Source organism: Chelonoidis abingdonii, chromosome 20 (assembly GCF_003597395.2).
Source record: "Chelonoidis abingdonii isolate Lonesome George chromosome 20, CheloAbing_2.0, whole genome shotgun sequence".
In the NCBI taxonomy this organism is placed as follows: Eukaryota; Metazoa; Chordata; order Testudines; family Testudinidae; genus Chelonoidis; species Chelonoidis abingdonii.
The window spans coordinates 8,344,962-8,362,739 of record NC_133788.1 but is presented as its reverse complement, the minus strand read 5'-3'; the positions used below and the strand labels follow the sequence as shown (position 1 = coordinate 8,362,739).

Genomic DNA, 17,778 nt, shown 5'->3' with positions numbered 1-17,778 from the left:
GCAACTCCCAAAGTCCAGGATATGTTCTGAAAAGCACGATGTGAGAGCTAGACATCATCATCTAAGGCAAGTAAAATGCAGCAATGAAATACCATGGTCTCTCTACTCCCTCCAAACTTACCATGTTGCTACATTACCTCTGCTATTTTTACACATTTTCTATTCCCGCCCCAGTCCCCCTTTACCACGTTACCTTTTCTCCTCTTCCAGTTGGTTCAGCAGCTCCAACTTTTCCTTCTGCACTCCATCTACCAGGGCCCGTGCTCGCTGGAGATTCGCCTCCGCCTCTGTGACATACTGTAACAGAAAGAAATCCCACCCCACCGCCAGCCAGTTACGTTTGCAATATACAGTTGTTAAAAGTTTAACAGGGGACTGAACTAGATAGTTCAGGGGTTAGTAAATGATCTGTATGGAGGCTTTCATCTCTAGGGACCAGATTTTCCAGCAAGCTCAGCACATAGGAGTCTGCCAGGTACTGTGCCCTTTTGAAAACTTGACTCCAGCCAGCCATCTGGAGCACGTGATGGTGATACCCGGCCCAGAGCTCTTCTGAAAATCTGGCCCTAGGCCACCAAATTAAACAGCCCCCAGGTTGGCAGTAACAAGAGCTGAGCCAACAATTTCTCAGTGGTACCTGATGACAGAACAAGGAGTAATGGTCTCAAGTTGCAGTGGGCGAGGTTTAGGTTGGATATTCGGAAAAACTATTTCACTAGGAGGGTGGTGAAGCACTGGAATGGGTTCCCTAGGGAGGTGGTGGAATCTCCTTCCTTAGAGGTTTTTAAGGTCAGGCTTGACAAAGCCTTGGCTGGGATGATTTCGCTGGGGTTGGTCCTGCTTTGAGCAGGGGGCTGGACTAGATGACCTCCTGAGGTCCCTTCCAACTCTGATATTCTATGATTTATCTGACAGTTTTACCTCTTTTTTATGCTCCTTAGCTAGCTATTAAGAGACTGATTTTTATGACTCAATTTGTTACTGGCAATTGTTTGATGAACGCTTGATGCAAACAGTTTTCAAGATCTCTGGGTTGTCTGACTGGCACGTGGTTGGACAGCTATGGCACATGGTATTGTTTCTGCTTCCTGAGTAGACAATGGAAGTTTTATAAATCTGAACAGCCAGTGCCCATACCAGAGTAAACACTCCCGTCCACCTGGGAATAAGAGTTTATGCACTTCCAGCACATACAATTTAAGGTGAACAAAACACCATATGCACAAATGCTTGTGAAAAAGGGGAGTGAACATGTTTAACTTTTGTGCAATTGTCCTTGCACAAGTTTCCTAACTCTTCATCCAGCGCTATTAGTGACCAAACATTACTCACAGCTGGGGGCTGTTCATTAAGTTCAGTACCTGGTGGCACTGCAAGATACACTGGAATACAATCCCTGATTGGCAGCCTCAGCAGTGAGATCATGCAGCGAATAGTCCAAGGAGAACCAATTCCCCTTTCACCAGCAGATGGGCTCCTGCCACTCCAGTCTTCACCTCTATTTATCAGGCATTATTGATTAGAGAGATGCTTACAGGAATACTATGTGTTCTGTCGCTCCATGCTTCCCACCCTGAATGTGGAGACAGCAGAGCAGGCAGCAAGAATCAGTGATGGGAGAACCCCTGGTTGCACCACTTAGGCAGCTGTCTGGCTGCTTTGTGCGTGAAGGCAACACAAAATGGCCAGAGCTGGGACCAAGAATCTTGACACCAATGTAGGTAAAGCAGTGAAACCTCCTGGAATGGACACAGTTGTATCAGCATGAAAGGCTGTTACATCAATGTCTTCCACCGGCAGCAAATCCAGATTCTGTCTAATGGCAAGTTGTAGGAGCTTCAATTTCGTGGGCTGAGCTGCAGATATGCAATTGGCCTGAACAACTGCCAGCAGATGAGCTTAAAGCTAAGGGTGGAGCCTGAAGCAGGGAAGGTCTGAGATAGTGCAAGGGGTTTTGGCCCTGCCTTTGCCACATGCTTTACCTGCTCATGCTGGGCCTTCAGGATGGCAATTTCCTTCTCCACCTCGCAGATGTGGCTGGTGGCCTTGGCCACCTCCGCTCTCTCCAGATCTCGCTCTGCCAGCAGCTGCTCAATGTGCTGCTGCTTTTCCTTCAGTGCCTCCTGCAGGGCGGTCGTGCCAGAGATCTTCCGGGCATAGCGAGAAGAGGTTTCCGTCAGCTGGAAAGAAGAGTTAAGATGTGAAGGGTCTGTCGCTGTGCTCTCCCCTCCATGCAAGCAGCATTCACCAGACAGACAGAGCGATTGCACACACACGGTGCCCCTTTGGAGCTCGGGTGCAGCTCAATCCACTGATCCAGTAGCCCCCAGACGCTGCACTCTCTGGAGCTGGGAGTTCATGGCCTAGTTGGAAGGGGTGGGGGCGAGGTTCCTAGTCAGAATGAGATTGCAGACCATCTCCCTCAGACTGGATAGCTCTTCTGAGCAGTGATAGGAAGGGAGCTCTCCATGAAAAGGGCTAAGAGAGAGTGATTGCTGTGAAGATCACAATTTCAACTTTTAAAGAACAACTGCTCTCTCTTCCCAAATATGTTTTATTTATGACAGCCACCGAAGAAACTCCCAAACGAGAAGAGCTCAGCTGCCAGGGCTGTTCTCCGCTGGACAGCAAGTATGGGAAAGTTGGATCCACTCCCCAAGGTGGATATTTGTTTGTCCTTCTCTACTTCAGCCCAGATGATAGTGGTCAACATGGATTGCCTTGTATATTCTATAGCTAGAGCTTTTAATAATAATATTTTGCATTCCCATGGTGCCTGTCTTCTCCCGGGAACCCCAAAGCATTATGTGCACGATTCATAGCAATTCTTTCCCACAACAACAAAACGTGGCCACCTCTGAAGTTGTAAGGAAGCAGCTGTTAAATACTACAAGGGAATGCTATGCAACCATGTAGGACCAGAAATGAAAAATATCGCAATCTAGATGGCATTTTAGGAAGGCAGAATATAATGATCCATGGACATGACATCACAATCAGTGCCCCTCCCTCTGCAAATAATGTCATGGGATCTTTTATGATCACAACTGCTCAGGGAGTCTGTTACAGCTCCATCCAGGAGGGGCGGGTAAGCTAAGATTAGTCACTGTCTCCCCAGCACTTCCCATTTCTCGGCTGACTGTGCAGTAGTAGCTGCACCAATGCACCTGCTAACATGTTCAGTATGAGCCCTACCACTTTGCAGAGTCAGAGCAGGAGAGATCTAGGTCCGAACTGCACAGTGCATGAAAAGGTTCTCTCACCAATCCGCTCCGGCTGGGTCTGCCACCAACAGAGGAGGCCACGGAGCTGACAGAGCTGATGGATGAGCTACTGGGGCTGTGAGTTAAGGCTGACACTCCCATGGCCATCCGTTTGCTCTTCTTTGCTTTAGCAGGGCTGGTGGACGGGAACCCAATCCGGATCACCTTGTGAATGGGAGCGAAGAGGCCAAATTTGGGGGGGCACTGAAAATACCTGGAGCAGGAAAAAGAGAGAATGTCAGAAAGGGTATTGTCCCCACTTATACCACCTCCACACTGGGCAACATCCAGACAGAGCTGGGAGTCCAACCAAGGATCCCAATGTCTGGGAAATGTTCTACAGCCTGCGTATACAGGGGGTCAGATTAGATGATCATAGTGCAGAGACTATGAACCGGGAATTACAGGGGATTTAACAGTCTCCTCGCCAACGCTGTGGCCTAATGTGGTTCCATGCTAGCACAGGTTAGAGTGTTCCCCTTTTCCCGTGTTTTTGGGGAGGCAGTTAAGGGCCCACTCTCTGGAAGGATAGGCCCAAAATATAGGTTTGCTTAAAATAAATGCTTTCACAGGAGCGAATATATCCAAAAGCAAAACAAACCCATTTGCAGTGACCTACATATTATATATAACATTTTTCATGTCAGTGAAAATAAGGTGGAGAGTTCTGGTGTTTTTGGTTTTAAACATTCATCCTCAAGTGTTTGTGACCCTGACATAGCTTGAAGTTAAGCAGTATTGATTCTAGTTCAAACAGGAATTATTATGGGGACGGTCTCTGGCCTGTGTTATGAAGGAGGTGAGACTAGCCAATCATAGCGAGACCCTGCTGGCTTTGAAATCATTGAAAGTGACATTGACCAGTCGGATTTCACTGTGCACACTCAATGAGTGCGAAAAAAAAACAAAAACCCAAGAACAAACAACAAGCATCAAACCACAGGAGGGGGCCAAATTCTCATTTCTACTGAGGCCCCTTTATACCAACTTGACAGTGCAAAGGAGCTGTATGGTGAAAGCAAATTAAATTCACACCCTACACTAAAGCCCCTTGGCACTTCCAGCGCATGGAAAGGAGCTTGAGTGCAAATGAGAAGAGGTTTTTGAATTTTATCATCCTCCTTGAGCAATGTAGGGTTTTATTAGTCACACGGGTAAAGACATTTTGGTTTTGCTAGTCTGTTTAACCAGACAATGTACCCTTAAAGAAAAATAGAGGAAAGGAAAGATGAGTGATGTGGATTTGGTTAACGTGGGCCGATTTAAGTGACACCATCCATAGCTCTCTTTTCTGCCTGGCACATCACTCCAGCTCAGCACTGTTAGGTGATGACAGAGGTTTGGCATATGGGCAGGCGGAAGGAGGAGAAGGTAGGACTTTTTTTAAGAATGAGATAGAGGTGACCTTCCTCCAGTATATATCCAGGAGCAGAGAGACTTGTGCAGGATCCCAGATGTCTGTGTCTAAAAACCCCTCTACCCACGTTGTCCTCGGGGAAAGGTACTGGCTCTCCTTTCCCCTGCTCCAGATGCCTCACGGCTGCCTATTCAGAACTGAACCAAACCCAGAACAGAAAACTACAGGTCTGTCATCTTACACGGGGGTTCTGTTCCGCGGTTTGCGCATGAAGTGAAAACCGCGTATGGTCAAAATTACATTGAGTTGAATGGCGGGCGGAATTGCCCACACTACAGAAACAGTAATTAAATTAAACAAAAAGATTAAACAAAGACTGTGAATGGCTTGCCAGCTACAAAACCAGTTTCTCCTCCCTTGGTTTTCACACCTCAACTGCTAGAACAGGGCCTCATTCTTCCTGATTGATCTAACCTTTTTATCTTTATCTTGCTTGCATATATATACCTGCCCCTGGAAATTTCCACTACATGCATCTGACAAAGTGGGTATTCACCCATGAACGCTCATGCTTCAAAATGTCTGTTAGTCTATAAGGTGCCACAGGATTCTTTGCTGCTTTTAGTAATTAAATTGTTATTTTTCTTTTTTTTTGTTTTTGCCAACCACATAAAGCTGAAATCACGCATGTTAAATGTGCGTAAGATGTGACAGACCTGTACTTGCTTTCAGTTCAAAGCAAATGGGAGAATATTGGGCTGGGCCTACAAAATAATTTCCCTTGCCCCCTGCTTCCAACCCAACTCTGTCCACTGAGATGACTCCACAAAACAATCCAAAGCTTCCTGCACTTTCAGCTCTGTTTGCCAGGGCACTGCCAGGATTCCACATGTATAAACACCGGGAGATCATGTGCATCCCTCCAAGTGCTCTTTGGCCTGGGTTCGAGTGAGGCAGCATTGCAGAGGTACATCTGGTGGGAGGAAGCTAAGCAGCAACCTTTGGAGTTCCAGGATGGGCTTGACTAGTTGGACTGTTTATGGGCACTAAACCAGCCCCGAGTGGAGGAACGCAGGATTGTCAAGAAAGGCTGAGGGGACTCTGTAAGGGGGACCTGAAGAGGGAGAACGCTGCTTAGGAAGTCTAGCCAGAGGAGATGGCTCAGGAAACAACCGCCCTAGTACACTTCCCAATCAAAACACCAGGATCAAAAACTCCATGCAGCATGGGCTATGTCTGTCTCATCACTGCCTCCCCAGGCGGGGCAACTGAAGGCAAGGAAGACAGAGCAAGAAGATAAAGGAAACAAGAAGATGATTTTGACGCAGATAAATGAAGAAGGAAAATACCAAAACAAGAGCCACAATGGAGACAAGGGATGGGCACATTCAGGTGCGATCCCATTTCTGCAGTTACTTCAACTCTGGAAGCAGGACCATGGGCTGATCCTGCTGCTGGTGAGAGATTAAGGCACGTCTCACTTGGGGGCCCCATTCTGCACATGGGTGCCACAAACCCACATTGCTCAAGCTGTGGTTAAGCTGTCACTGGCCTGCTACAGTTCAGCAATTGAAACCAGACAGCCTCTGCATGTCACATCCTCTAGTGTCAGCATAGCAGCCAAGGGAGACGATACAGTCTGGTTTGGGAGTCGTCTCCTAATGCTGAAAATGAACCAGTGGCAGGAAACAATGGAGTAAAACCTATCCCACCTGTACATAAAATAGTGACTAATTAATAATAATTAACAATTAATACACAAGACCAATATGGATACTAATATTAACCAAGTATTAGTTTTACTGGCACACGTCGTTGGCTTTCTCCAGATGTAAACAGCCATTCCAAAATCGCCTTCCATTTGTGAACTGGCTTGTAAACGTTGGCAGAAGCATGCGTGTCTGTCACAGCCTGATTCCATGTATATGGGAGGCTGCAGAACAGCCTGTTCTCCATCCAGAGGAGAAAATGATTCTTTTGCAAACATCTGTTCAAGCCCAATCTTTTCAAAACAACTTAAAAAACAACCCACCGCTTGTCCCTTCTGCTGGCTGCCATGCAGGCCCTGGGCCTTGGAGAAGATCACTGCTTGGGGCTGACCTCATTGCAGACTGAGGAACCAAGGAGGAAAAGCAATGTGGCTTTTGCAAACTAGCCAAAGCCCTGCTCAGCGTCACGCTGTTACAATAAGCTATGCATGGGAGGGCTGGTATAGACTACCCAGCCCACCATCACTAGTCTGCTAGCTTGGTTTTGGTCCAGACTGGTAGTGACTGCAAGTCACTATTGAAGGATGTCTCACTTGTAAGGGGTTATAGCTGAACACCGTCTTTCTCCACCGGTCATTAGTAAAAATAATACCCAGCTCTTATATAATACTTTCCCCCAGTAGATATCAGAGAACTTCCCAAGGAGGTAGTAACATAGTCCTCCTTTCATAGATGGATAAACAGAGGCATAGAAAGATGAAGTCACTTGAACCTAGGGCCTTCGGCATCCAAAGTAGAGACCTCTGCCACTTGAGCCTAAGGAGTAACTTCCTTCACTGGCAGCAGTAGTAGGCTTTTAGTCCCGGGGAAAATGGAGACTATGAAGATTGCTAATGGAAATAAGAGTGTGAGTAAAGATAACTGAGGGTCACAGAACAGCAAGGGTGGAAAAGAGAAGCAGGTAAAGACAAATACAAACGCTGGTGAATTAAGGGACTGTCAGTTTGCTTCCCAGGTGGGAAAATAATGGGCCAGATTCTTCTCTCAGATATACCAATACAAATTGCAAGCAGTTCCCATCAGGCCAATGGGGTTACACCAGTGCGAAGACTGGTGCAAGACAGAAGAGAGGCATGCACAGTGTAGCAATACTCTGCCCTTCCGTGGTGTTGCACACCACGTGCTGGGCCCTCGTGTGGCAGCTTCTGTCTGGGAATTGCTTTGTGAATACTGGATACGAGCCCAGCAGCCCTGCGCAGCTACAAGGACAGTGTTGTCAGTATGGGCACTCGTCCCCAGTGCAGGGCAACAGGTGGGACGGACACTGCCCTTCGCCAGGGGATGACAACTTTAAACTCTGTGCTCTCCTGGGTGCACTGGCCCTGCCCTTCCCCCTGGCTAGCCAGGACCACCCTGTCATGCCACCTGGCACAGCCCTGGAGTTTCATCTTTGAGCCTGCAGCACTTTGATCTGTGCCAGAACTACCCCATTTGGAATGTCACAGCTGCTACCATGGTTTGTCTCTCAGGGGAGGCAACCAGAGCCAGACTCCAAGTACCCTTTGCGCACACCTATAGCACCCCCAGGCATTTCCACTGGCTTTTCCCATCTCCCCAGAGTGCCACTCTCTCAGGTTTTGCTCTTCCAACAGTGGCAGATTTCACAAGAGGGCAGCACCACCCCTTCATCTCCACCCTCTGCCAGTCTACTGTCTCCAGCTCCCCAGGGACAATGGCCTTCTTTGGAGACTGCTCGTGACACATACAGAGCCAGAGCAAGCCCAAAATCAGGTGAGCAGACAGCAAGTATGAAAAATCGGGACAGGGAGTGGAGGGTAATAGGAGCCTATATAAGAAAAAGGCCCAAAAATCTGGACTGTCCCTATAAAATTGGGACATCTGGTCACCTTAGCCCAGAAACCACCAGAAAACAGGATGGTGCTGTCACATGTATGATCAGTGTCAGCCGTGCTAACATGTCACCCAAAGGCCAACAGAAATTCAGCCAGCAATGGCCTGAAAAACAAATCAGGATGAAAGTCTCTGTCACTAGATGGCAACAGTTAGCAAAGCCAAAGCATGTGTTCTTGCCCCCCCTTGCTTGGGTCCCAGGACTTTGGGATTTTGCTGGGAAAAACATGGTGCATTAAAAACAACGCCAGGGCAGGTCAGCGTTGGGGACAGGGAGTGTGGCAGGTGCCGAGTGCAGGTGCAAGGGATCCTTTGTGGTGCAGCAGCAAAATGAACGGTGGGTGTTTCAGCAAGACTGCTTTCCTCCAAAGGCTTCACTGAGCAGCTCACAGCTCTCGGCGGCTTTAACAGCTCAACCATCAAGAACTGTGACATACAGAAAAGCAGAAGGTCGGCTCGGGCTACAAGGGTCAGTTGAGATAATGCTGCCAAGCCTGCAGTCAGAACACAGGAGGGAGGGAGGGGAGACCCACTCCAATGGGTGCCGGTTGAACTGTTAGCTGGAGGTTTGCTGCTGATGTGCTCGTACTGTATGGGGGGGGCTATGCTGTACGCTTAAGAGCTCTGTGGTTCGTGCGAGTTCCATGAGACCCACCCCTATATTATGGCACAGTACAGATTTCCCCCTCCCTCCCTCCTGTTTAAACTGAAATCTCCACCCATTAGCCCCCTAATTCACTCCTGTTAGCTGTTCCCCACTGTGGGAGTGAACTGCCCCCACACCTGACAGTGTGGCACAGGGTTTGGGGCAAGTGATGGAGGAGAAAGTCTTGCAGCCAGGAGACCTCGGTGACTGGCTTTGCTGGGGGCCTCCTATTTACCTGAACCACCCCTGAACCCAGCACGATTGTCTTAAAGCAGAAAGGTGAGTTCCTGCTCATAGCAAGGCTAACCTGACAACGAGCAAGAAGCTGGATGCAGAACCAAGTTTCTCTTACAAAGAGGTGGGAAGCAGTGGCAGAGGTAGCAGAATCCCGGAGGCCTAGGCTCAATACACCCCTTCCTTACCTTCTACGTCCACACAGAAAACAAGTTACTCTGAGGCATTCTGAAGACAAAACCTGCAGCTACTTTATCACTAAGTGATGGAGAGCAGGAACCTGGCTGGATTCATTCCATAGCTCATCTTACAGCATCCTCCCTTCCTTTCTCTCCTTCACCTTGGGGTGTGACTGGACCTCAGGGACTCTCCGCTTCCAGTCATTTGCTGACTTATTGTGATGCCTTCATGCTGGCATGGGACAATACATAGTCATTACTATTTCAAATAAAGATTTGTGGCCACCAGGCACCCAGGCTGGAAGCAATGAATGACAGTGCTCCAGAAACTGGGACCCATTGAGTAACTGGCAGTTCCATGCTATTTTTGAAGTTATACTCTAGCCTCTGCCATAGCTGGGTTTCCTGAGGAAGCCCTGAAGTAGCAATAATGTTTCATGGCACTGTTGCTATCCCACATACCTTATTTACTAACCAGAGTCACACTGCCTTTGGTCACTTCTTTATAGCTGTAAATAGAGAGATCAGGGCTGTGCTAAGATTTATAGGACTCTGCACAACACCTGAAAAATTAGAGTGAACACCAGGTATTAATGAATCATTTCAGGCACTGTGAGAACCCACGCAAACATTGATCCAAACCCTGACCTTTATCAGGTTTAAAAAGGATTGAGGACGTTTTCTACCACTATTCCCATTAATGGACCTGCCGAAGCATCTTCTGGAAAGTCTGTTCTGACTGTATTTCCACACGAGTCAAGCATGAGCTCCAGAACTCGGAACTAAACTTCCCCAAAGTTCAGGGTAATTCACGATCTGAGGTTTGGGGTCTGAGTTTGCAGCAAGAAGTCGCATCAGCTCTCCTGCCCAGTTTCGGAGACCCAGAAGTTGGAGATGGTTTGGAAGAGCACACTGCCTTTCTGATGTTTACCCAATGCCAAACTGATCTTTTCGACTTTCACAGCTTTGCCCTTCACCAGCAGAAGGATGCCCACTAAAAGCTACATTGCTGTAGAAGGCACTGAATGGATTCAGGGGTTGTAAGTTCAGTCTGCAAACAGATGTCATGCTTAAGAATCACTAGAAGCCTGGAGCAATAGCTTAATTAACTGTTCATTCAGGGCTCATTAAAAGCCTCGCCTCCAGAAAGAAGAGATGCCCAACATGTTGAGACGATCTCCCTTACTATGTAGAAAGCGGAAAGGGTGACTTATACATAGACTAGGGAAAGTGAAGGATTTGTGAAGGAAACGTCTGATGGTGAGTGGTCTTAATAAAGTCACAGAATCACAGAAACCAGAAGTGGGGAAAAACTCAACAATGAATCTCTTCTTTAAAATAAACAAACAAACTTTTCTCTCAAAAAAGTTTAAAAATACTCCAGTGATAGGACTTCCACCACTTCCCTGGGGAAACTACTTCCCAGTCTAAAGACTTCGCCATCAGAATAACCCCCTCACTCCAATATACAGTCTAGATGTCCCCTGCTTAAATTCATAGCATAAGTTCTAGCTCTGCCTCCTTTGACCACCCTAAGCACGTGTTGGGCATCCTTTCAGACCCCAAGTTGAGGCACAGTGCATGTATACAGTACCTTGTACCAGCGACTGCCCCATCATTCTTCCCTAGAGGTTCATCAAGTTCCACTCCACACCATTCTCCTTTGGCAAAATCTGTCTCGCCCACATAGCGCACAACTCCCGTTTTCGTCCCGCCAACCTGTTGGTTATCAAAACGCTGGAGGTTAGAAGCAGAAGCACCAGCACTAGAGCGAGGACACAAAGGGTGGGGAGACTGGGAGAATAAGGAATGGGATGCACAAGAAAAACGGTTTGCAATATAGCCCTGCCGTGTCACAGTTAGAACACACGGATCCAGTTTAAACACTCTCCATTCCAGGCATCCTCCAGCAATGAAGGAGTTCTTCCGAGAACTGAGGACAGACAAAGATTTCCTCACTGCCCGTCACCTGGGAAGAAGATGCTAAGGCAGAGGTAATCAAATCTCATGTTTCAGCAGGTCAGCTAATTGCGGCAGACTTCATGAAAGGGCTTTCTGCCCTCATACACAATGAGCTGCCTGGATCACAGGTGGTTGATTTTGGTTTTCAGCCTCCCTCTGAAATGACAGATACTGAGCAAAACAGAGGCAGGATGCCAGGCATGACGGACGATTGGTCCAGTTCAGCACAGCATATATTTTATTCTTAGGCCTTGGTTAAAGCTTTTAAGTGTACCAGGATCACTGTACCATCAAACCCTCATAGTAGAGATGCAGTTTATACTGACATAAAAGTCCTACTGCCTGTATAGCTTCTACAAGTTCCCTGAATGAAAATTATCCCAGAAAAAGGACCTTTTTGCCAGCATAACCATCTACACTAGGGCTTTTGGGTATTTCAGCAAAATAAATAAAATAAATCATACCCCTAACTGACACAGCTATGCCTGCAAAGCTTTAGATCAGGCCTTAGAAAGAAAACAAATCCAGAAGAAAAAAGGATGCACAATTACCCACTTGCATAGTCTGTGCCAGGTATGAAACAGTGTGAAGCTCTCCATGTTTTGCATACTACTAATAAAAACGTGTGTTTGACTGAACAGCAACAGTACACCAGCTGGTATCTTTCTTAACATTAGAAGCTACAACAAGTTTGCTGAGTTATCTCCGTTCTGAGGAGAATAGCTGATATGGACATATAAACCTTATAAAGTTTTATATTGCGAATAGGTTCTCTGAGGAGTAAAGCTTTAAAGTAGCTTTCTGAAGGTACTAATGAAATAATAATATCACTTAGCTCTTAGATAGCGTTTTTCATCAGGGAAGCTGTTTGACTAATAGCTCAGTTCCAAAATAGAAAGGTTACTGCAGTTGCCTTGTTTCCAAGAATAATAAGAAATGGGACACGATGAAACTAATAAGTTAGATTTTTTAAAATTTTGTTGACAAATCAACATCAAGTGACTGGTTTTGTTGCTGAGGTTTTTCCAACTAGTTATTTTTATACTGAACTCTCTGTAAACTGGTGACATAAAGTTCTCCTCAGCCCTTTCACCCTGTAAGACAATGCCAGCTTCCTCAAACATGATTTATGTAGATTTTTTGAGGGGGAGAAGGATGGTTACAGACTTATGGGCTCTGTGGTAGGCAAAACAGTGAATATTTTTTGAATTGCTGATTTAAGCAGGATTTTTCCACAGTGACACGAATTAAGGATGAATTAATTTCAATCTGATTGGATGAGGCTGCAAGGCTCCAAGATAGGTCTCATCTCTGATTTGTCCAAAGATCCTGGAAGGCAGCGCATCAAGGCTGAGAAAGTCAAGATTGCAAACTAAAAAAGTCAAGGGGAAGGCCGAGAATCCTCGACATTTGGGTCCACAAGCCACCTGAGGGAAGACTGACCTTCCAGAATCTCCAAGACTGATCACCTTGGAGAGACAAAGTCACATCATCAACAAATAGTCCACTCTGGCCTCTGATCTTTCCCTGTACTCAAAGCAGGCCCGCTAGCACATAGCCCCGGATCAGTGGGTCATCATCATCTGGCTACTTGACTGCAGATTCAGACCCGACACTATGAGAGCAAGTGCTTAAGAGTTTGCAACTCCCCTATTATCTCCAATGTTTTATGTTTATTCACTGGACGCCATCTCACCCTTTTTATTGTTAGGGGTGAAAGTGTGGCTGTGTGCATGTTCCCTAGGTTTAAACAGACCCAAGTATTATCTCATAAAATTATTCAGAGTGCATTCTACATTTAAACTTCTGGAGAAGCTTGAGATTGCATGCCGTAATTTCTAGTCAAGAAGAGTTGTCAAACTTCTTAACAAGAGTGTTCTGTTATAGTCTGTATTAGAGCTCTGCTGGGACAGGGGAGGAAAGGGTTAGCCACCACACAAGAACTGAAATCTAACAAGGAAGCTTTAGCATTGGCTCTGAGTTTGTGGTCCAGACTTTAGATCGGGGTAGGCAGCCTTTCAGAAGTGGGGTGCCAAGTCTTCACTTATTCACTCTGATTTAAGGTTTCACGTGCCAGTCATACATTTTAATGTTTTCAGAAGGTCTCTTTCTATAAGTCTATAATATACAACTAAACTATTGTTGTATGTAAAGTAAATAAAGTTTTTAAAATGTTTAAGAAGCTTCATTTAAAGTTAAATTAAAATGCAGAGCCCCCCAGACCGGTGCCCAGGACCCGGCAGTGTGAGTGCCACTGAAAATCAGCTTGTGTGCTGCCTTTGGCACGCGTTCCATAGGCTACCTACCCCTGCTTGAGATAGTAATTCAATTTCAGTATTAAATGTATTTAACCATTCAAGCTAAATATTTGATTGACATGAGTAGACTTCTTTAATTAGTATTCATATTCAAATGGACAGCCACCTTCATCTTAGCATTTAAAAGGATTGATTATTTAGGGTATTAATTTGAAGATTTAATTCTAATCCAACATCAAGACTAATTTGTTAATTTGACCTTGAGTTAATAGTTGTATTCATAACTGGAGTTTAATATTAAGACTAGCTTAACTTTAGGTTATATGTTTCCTTGCTTTTATTTTGGTTAATGGATTTTAATGAAGTTTATAAAGATACATGAAGTCACATTTCTTTCTATAAGCTATGTGGGTCCAGAACCTTTGAGGGCCTGGGGTGGATACCAGCTGGTCAACTTAAAAGTCTGACCAGCTCCCCCTGATTAGTTCTTGGTTCTTACAGTGCTACACTAAAGTCTTCTTCCTCCTCTTGGCTTGTCTACCCTAGAAAGTCACACTGCTTTGTCTATATGTAGATGGTTAAAGCAGCACATCCCCTAGTGTGGACACAGTTGCATTGGTGTAAAGGTGATTTATACCAGCACAGCTATTCCTCTTTGGGAAGGGGAATAATTCTGTTGGTATAAGACATCTTACACTGGGAAAACTGTATCCACATAAGGACATTTACTGATATTAATTATTTCTATTAAAAAAAAAAGTCAGCTCCACTAACCAGAAGAGTAATAACGGGCAACATTTTTGTCTACACTTAACAATGACAACAATATGGAGTTTTCCTCTAAAGTAAGTTTCAGTTCTTGTCTCTTAGCTACCCTGATATATTCCATACAACATGTCACCATCATTCAGGATTATTTTATCTCCTAAGCGAACACAGACACAACTGTCCCATAGGGTTGCCAATTTTGGTTGGACCTAGTTGGGAAGGTTTCATCACATGACGATCTTTAATTAAAAGTTTTATCTTTAATTCCTGGAGACTCCAGGACAATCCTCGAGGGCTGGCAACCCTACTGTCCTGTGACAAGCAGCACTCCCCCAACCCCAAAGGGACTGGGGAACACATTTATAAGTCAATAATGAGTAGTCAAGACTGCCATGTTTGCATGATAGCATTAGAACCAATTGTTGAAGGTCCCATCCCCTGGCAGGCATACAGGAATGTGTGTTGGTGAACCCAGAAAATTCATCTGACTCAGACATGCAGATTTATTCAACCTTGATAATCTGCTAATGCTGCCAAAATAAGTATTTTTTTAAAAAAGCCAGCTGGCAGGTTGAATGGTTTAATCAAAAGGTAGGCATTCATTTCTATCAAGCACTCAAATGAGCTCACAGCTTTATCACCTTGGAATGAGAGTAGTAGGGCTGCCCAGGAAAACCAAAGGCAGCAGCAATTGCATGGAGGCAGCCAGAGAGATCTGATGGACAGTGCATGAGAGATGTATACAAGATTCCTGTAGTCTTTTCCCAACTCTGCTACTAGCTTGTCCTGAATCCACAAGAAAGTTACTTCAGCTCACGGTGTCTCAATTTCCTCTTCAGTACACGTCTGCTTTTATAAAGTACTCCACAACCTAGAGGTGGGAAAAAGCGAAGTCTGACCTGGCTTTAGCATCGCCACTTTCACCCCTATCAGGAGGCTAACGTCTGGAGGACAGCAACAGGCTGTTGGTGCTGCCAAGGTCGCTAGGCGCATGAAACCTAAGGAAACCATATTTGTCATGTTCCTTCTTATGCAACCAGAAGCTGGACAATGCACTCCTGAGCTGCAGTTCCTGCCTCCAAAGCATGTTTTTATTCACCTCTAACACCTGTGCACTGCTATACTCTGGGACTCGGGCAGTACACACAACACCCTAGATTAGTGAAATGTGCTGGACTAATCACTCTGCAGAGTAAATCTATTTATTCAACAAGTAGCTTCCCTACCTCAGACTGCCCCCCATTTCAGCATGTCTGTTCTGAAAGGAGTGCACAGTTCATTCCTTAGGTGCTAAATTAGTGTCATTTGTAATTGGAAACATTACATACACACAGAGCCATGAATGGTGAAGGACTACCTGAGCTGGATGGGATTCGAACTGGCAACCTAGAGAAAGGATGTGTAACAGCATTGCCAGTCTGGAGAGATGCCAAGTATTCCCTGGTAGCTTAAGTCACAGTTACTCTAAGAAGCAAAGACAAAGCAAACACTACCACCCACCCCAACTCAGGAACTGTGCCTACAGAGTCTGCTGCAAATTTACAAACCACCACCACCACCATTAATAATGGCCTTTTTAGAAAATGAAAAATTTCCCACAAAAAAAAAAAATCCAAGCAACCAACCGCACTTGGTCAGGTTTTAAAATTTTTAGTGAAAATTTTAAATTGAGATTATCATCAAAAATATCATCAAAAAGAAAATGGGTTTTTAGTAAATGAGAAACTTGGATTATTATTTCAATAGAAATCACTAGTAATTATTGGGTTTTTTTTGCAAAAAAGAGGGAGGGAGGGGTCAGATTTGAACCCTGCAAAATGGAAAGTTATGATTTTTTATTTTTTTTAGACCAGTTCTTGTTCTCCAGGCCTTTCAGCTTCAGGAAAAAACATCCAGGACAAACCGTTTCGCTCATCACAACCCACCCCACTCTGACCCAAGAAAGGAGGATCGTCAGGATGAACCAAAACTGCCTCTGATCCAAGCATCTGTAAACTGTGGGGAAGTCCGAGTCCAGTCTCGCCCTCTAGATCTGCTTAGAATTCTTTCACTGAACAGTATCTTCCCAATCCTGCCCTTTCCCCAATCTTGACGCTCTCTAAGTACTTCAGGAGACAGCATTTAGCTCAAACCCTATGACAAAGTGAAGCCAGAGGAGTAGATGTAGGTTGCATCTCACTCCAAGAGATGGCAGAACAAAGGAAGATGTGTGAAGCCAAAGACACCTACTGTGTCACTTTCAATAAGGAAGCCATAAAACATATAATGTAAAGGACAAAAATGGAGTCAAACCACTATCCCAAGGCTGAAAAGTCAATGATCTTTATCATTCCAGACACCATCTCACCATCCTCATTAGAGTTTCTAACGTATCGTTTCAACAACTGTGGTTGATTAGGACTAGACAGTGTTTCAACCTGGCAGCTACAGAAGCATGAGTCATGCCTGTTTCCAGCCTCCTCTCTCTAGTTTTCGTTTGTTCTTTTCTCCAGTTTTCCGTCTTCACCATTTCTCTCCTTGCATCCGCTCCATTCGCCCTATGCCTACAGGCCCTGTTCTCAGCATCCCTCTCTAAACTGAGAGACAGTGCCATCGCTGATGGAAGCCAACAAAAGGAGACTGCACTGCCTGATTAAAGCATTTTAATCTACTCTACCAATCCTGAGCACTCTCCATGGCTGCAGAAGACTGCTGTCATTTAGAAGGCTGAAGTTGGAATGATTACCATTGTACATGAAGTACATGACTACCACTGTAATATGCTGACTGTGACATCTCTTCCATTAGCGGTTCATCCACACAGAGGATAAGGACTCTACTACTATTAACAGCCAGCAGAGTTACTTCTGTAGCTAAGTGGTAGAAGCCTGGACTTTGGTACTGAAAATCCCAGCCTCCAGCAGTGCTAAGCATTCATGGTGGGGAACTGTGTTACACAAGCATTAAATTACGGAGGGCATTTTTTTGGCCAGTGCCTGGGGAGTTTTGTTCCAGCTGCTACATAATACATGGGAAAGAGAGAAAACATGATCTTCAAAAACAAGGAGACAGACATATAAAGGAAAACGAGAGCCCGACTGTCTATGTTCCAGTTTGGCACAAGGTACCGGTAATTAGTCACTCACTGCAGAGTAGCTGGCAGCATGGTTTTAAGGTGCAATAGACGTCTCTGGAGATGTAGGTGCCATGAATAGTTTGTTTAAAAAATAAATAAATAAAGTTATTTGTATCAAGTCAAGTGGTGTCCGAAAGTCAGGTCACCATCCAAACCAATAGGGAAGTGAGAGTCAAAGGAATGGACAGGACCAGAAATACAGGACAGAGAAAATGGATTGTCCCCAATGAAGCCGTAAAGGTTTTTACCAAAACCTCAGTCAGGAGTCTCCACCCATTACCCAGCGCAGCTGGATTTGCAGAGATACAAGTTCTATTAATGCAGCCGATGGAAGACACATTTGCACACATCTCTTGAGCAACAAGGAGAAAACAAT

At 45.3% G+C, this 17,778-nt stretch overlaps 1 protein-coding gene across 2 annotated transcripts in view; it reads right to left on the bottom strand.

The window, feature by feature from the left end:
• The window catches only part of CLIP2 (CAP-Gly domain containing linker protein 2), a 123,737-nt gene that overhangs the window by 39,213 nt on the left and 66,746 nt on the right, over positions 1 to 17,778 (bottom strand). For both annotated transcript variants that reach the window (XM_032786954.2, XM_032786953.2), the window contains exons 4-7: positions 10,894 to 11,018; positions 3,264 to 3,477; positions 1,983 to 2,180; positions 194 to 297 (exon numbers count right to left, since the gene is read on the bottom strand). In XM_032786954.2, coding sequence (XP_032642845.1) covers positions 194 to 297; positions 1,983 to 2,180; positions 3,264 to 3,477; positions 10,894 to 11,018 — 641 coding nt within the window. The remainder of the gene's footprint in view (positions 1 to 193; positions 298 to 1,982; positions 2,181 to 3,263; positions 3,478 to 10,893; positions 11,019 to 17,778) is intronic.